The 2,672-nt window shown below is 33.4% G+C and overlaps 1 protein-coding gene across 1 annotated transcript in view; it reads left to right on the top strand.

Annotated features, from left to right (window-relative positions):
- LOC106683761 (uncharacterized) overlaps positions 1-1,284 on the top strand; it is a 9,893-nt gene extending 8,609 nt beyond the window's left edge. The window contains exon 4 of the mRNA XM_014425437.3: positions 962-1,284. Coding sequence (XP_014280923.1) covers positions 962-1,171 — 210 coding nt within the window. The 3' untranslated portion in view covers positions 1,172-1,284. The remainder of the gene's footprint in view (positions 1-961) is intronic.
- Positions 1,285-2,672: the final 1,388 nt, after the last annotated feature.

Genomic DNA, 2,672 nt, shown 5'->3' with positions numbered 1-2,672 from the left:
TATATGTGACTAAGTAAGGAGCATTGAGGATTTCAGGAAGGATTTTGGATAGTAATGATTGAATACGAGAGGAATTCGAAGGTTTAGTGGAGCCCCAATGCTCAACTCCATTTGTCCAGATTGGCCTTACTACAGTCATTTAGATCAGTCTTTTGTAATGTGTTGGAAGTTTATACCGTTTGTCTAGTAAGTGCTGTAATAGTCGAAATCGACGTGCATTTTCGTTAAGGTTAATCGTTTGTCCAAATGTAGCCCAAGGTAGCGGATCTGTTCGACAGGGGTAAGAGTAACATCATTAAATGAAACTGTAGGACAGTCAGTAGGTTTACGACGAAGGGTAAAGGTGATTTGATGGAATTTCTTGGAATTTATCTTAATCCTCCAATTACGACACCATTCTTCGAGGGCTGTGGGATTTTGGGATACGATTAATGGGTTATTATTAACAGCGAGCAAATCGGTGTGTCATCGGCATGCGTGGTAAAGATAGTGTTAGGATTGGTTGGAATGTCAGCTGTATGTGACTGTATACTCCAGACGGTGTAGAGGATGGGAACATACAAATATAAAATGATAAAATCCGAAAATGGAATGGATACAAAGTGGGTGTCCTATTTATTACTTTGTTGTATTCTTATTTTACATCTTTTAGTGTTTACTGTACTTTTATATTTTTTTTTTCATTTTTTTATAAATTTTAACATATTTTAAATCATATTTAGTTTACTTTCATTTCATGTTATCTATTCTATGCTATCTTTGTTACATTATTTAAGTTGTATATTTTTAGCCCTTATGAAGCTTTACAAAGTTTGGCGGAACGTTAGCTCATAATAAATCGTTTAATTGCCATTTGAGCTATAAAGACAGTACCTAGACCTTCATCCTTTTATAATTATTTTTTTATTTTATTTTTTAATTATTTTTCGATGAGATACTTATTAAATTTTCATCTTTATAGGGACACTACCAGGCAAGGAGTGTCGTAGTGGAACCTGAGCTGTACACACCTTTCTTCCGTGGAGTGTCTGAGGAAGACTGGTTGCATACTTATATTAACGTCTACTCAGATGAAAAAAAGACGGGAAAAAGGGAGACTTGCATATTGGTTATAGCGACAATGAGAAAGGTTCGAGTTGAGGTAAAGGCTAACCGAACCAGGAAACAGTAAAGAAGAAGTATTTTGCATTGACAAGAAGATATTTACCTAACATAAAAGATGATAACAAGTAGTATTGTCTTCTAAATAAATAAAGTAATTGGACTAATCCAATAATATTTGTATCTATTTATTCCAATGTTTGTCCCATGCAGCCATTATTGGTGAAGTGTTCATTATTGGCACATTTACCTTGCTCATAATTGATATCGATGAGGCTGATTTAATAAACAAAACAAAGTGTTTAAACCACCTCAAATTTACTAAGTCTTTTTGTTTGGAGGCTTTAAAAGAACAAAAACAAGCTGGTTCGGATATAAACATTTATTTGGTTAATCTTACATTTATAAAACTTAAACATAAAATAAACAAAAGACGAATAAAAGTAAAAATAAAAAAAGCCTTTTAGATAGAATAAAATCAGGTAAATAAATGATAAAAACAAAATAAACGAATTTTCAAAATTAATATTTATATATAAAATAATGTACTGGATGACGACTATTTACTGTAGTGGCGTCTCCGCTGGGTCAGAGACAAGGAAAGACGTTCCTGAAGAAAGGATCATCTACTCCGATGGGTCGGGGGAAGATATTTTTGGTCGTAACAGTAGTGTAGGACTATTGATGGTAACATATAGGTACTGCGTTTCTTTCAAATGTAGACCTATTACTATGCTGGCTTTGTAATGTATTCGTTATCTAATCTTTATTAAATTAGTTCCACAATGGTACTCATCAGCTATATAAATCACAATTAACAGTCATGACGTATTAATATCAAAAATGGCCAAATTAACTCATTATAAACGCAGACAGAGCTGCTTGGACACTATCATGGAAATTAGCCGGAACTCATTAAAGTATAAACGCAGAAAATGTCTGGTTTCTGACTGTAATGGTGACTACAACACTCAAAAATGTTCAATAAATAACATCAAATGAACTCAGACAGGGCTGATTACAAAAGATCATGTCCACTAATTAGCCGGAACTCATTTAAAAACGAAGATGGTCGACCTGATACTAGGCGACCACTTAGAGACGGTTATCAACCCTTAGCAACTGTCTCTATTACATAATTATAACAACACAAATATCAATACATATTTTTCTTCACAAATGGCCAAATCCAATTCAAATAATATAAATAAAATAAAGGTGATTAAATTAAACACTAATACTAATTAAATACTACTTACGAGAAAACACAAATTAATTATAAAATATGGCGTTAAAACAAAGCATTCTCTGAGTTCAAGTGAATCAAATTGGAACCTATTTAAGAGAGGCATCGATCATTCTCTTTTAAGTGAGAGGCCTCTGGTTTGGATGTTGCGGAACAATACCAGATAGAACAAGGAGCTTCTTAGAAGGCTTAGGTGTTAGCATCGGGGATATTGCGATCTAAGCAGAAAATATTATTTTGGGAGCATACACCATCACCTGCATGGGAATTAGCTCGGAGATTATTCATTGTTTTATTTATTTATTTTAATTTGTGGACCTGTCGA

This window comes from Halyomorpha halys, unplaced genomic scaffold (genome assembly GCF_000696795.3).
Source record: "Halyomorpha halys isolate HHAL.00 unplaced genomic scaffold, Hhal_1.1 Scaffold514.1, whole genome shotgun sequence".
In the NCBI taxonomy this organism is placed as follows: domain Eukaryota; kingdom Metazoa; phylum Arthropoda; class Insecta; order Hemiptera; family Pentatomidae; genus Halyomorpha; species Halyomorpha halys.
This window is presented reverse-complemented; position numbering and strand designations above follow the sequence as displayed.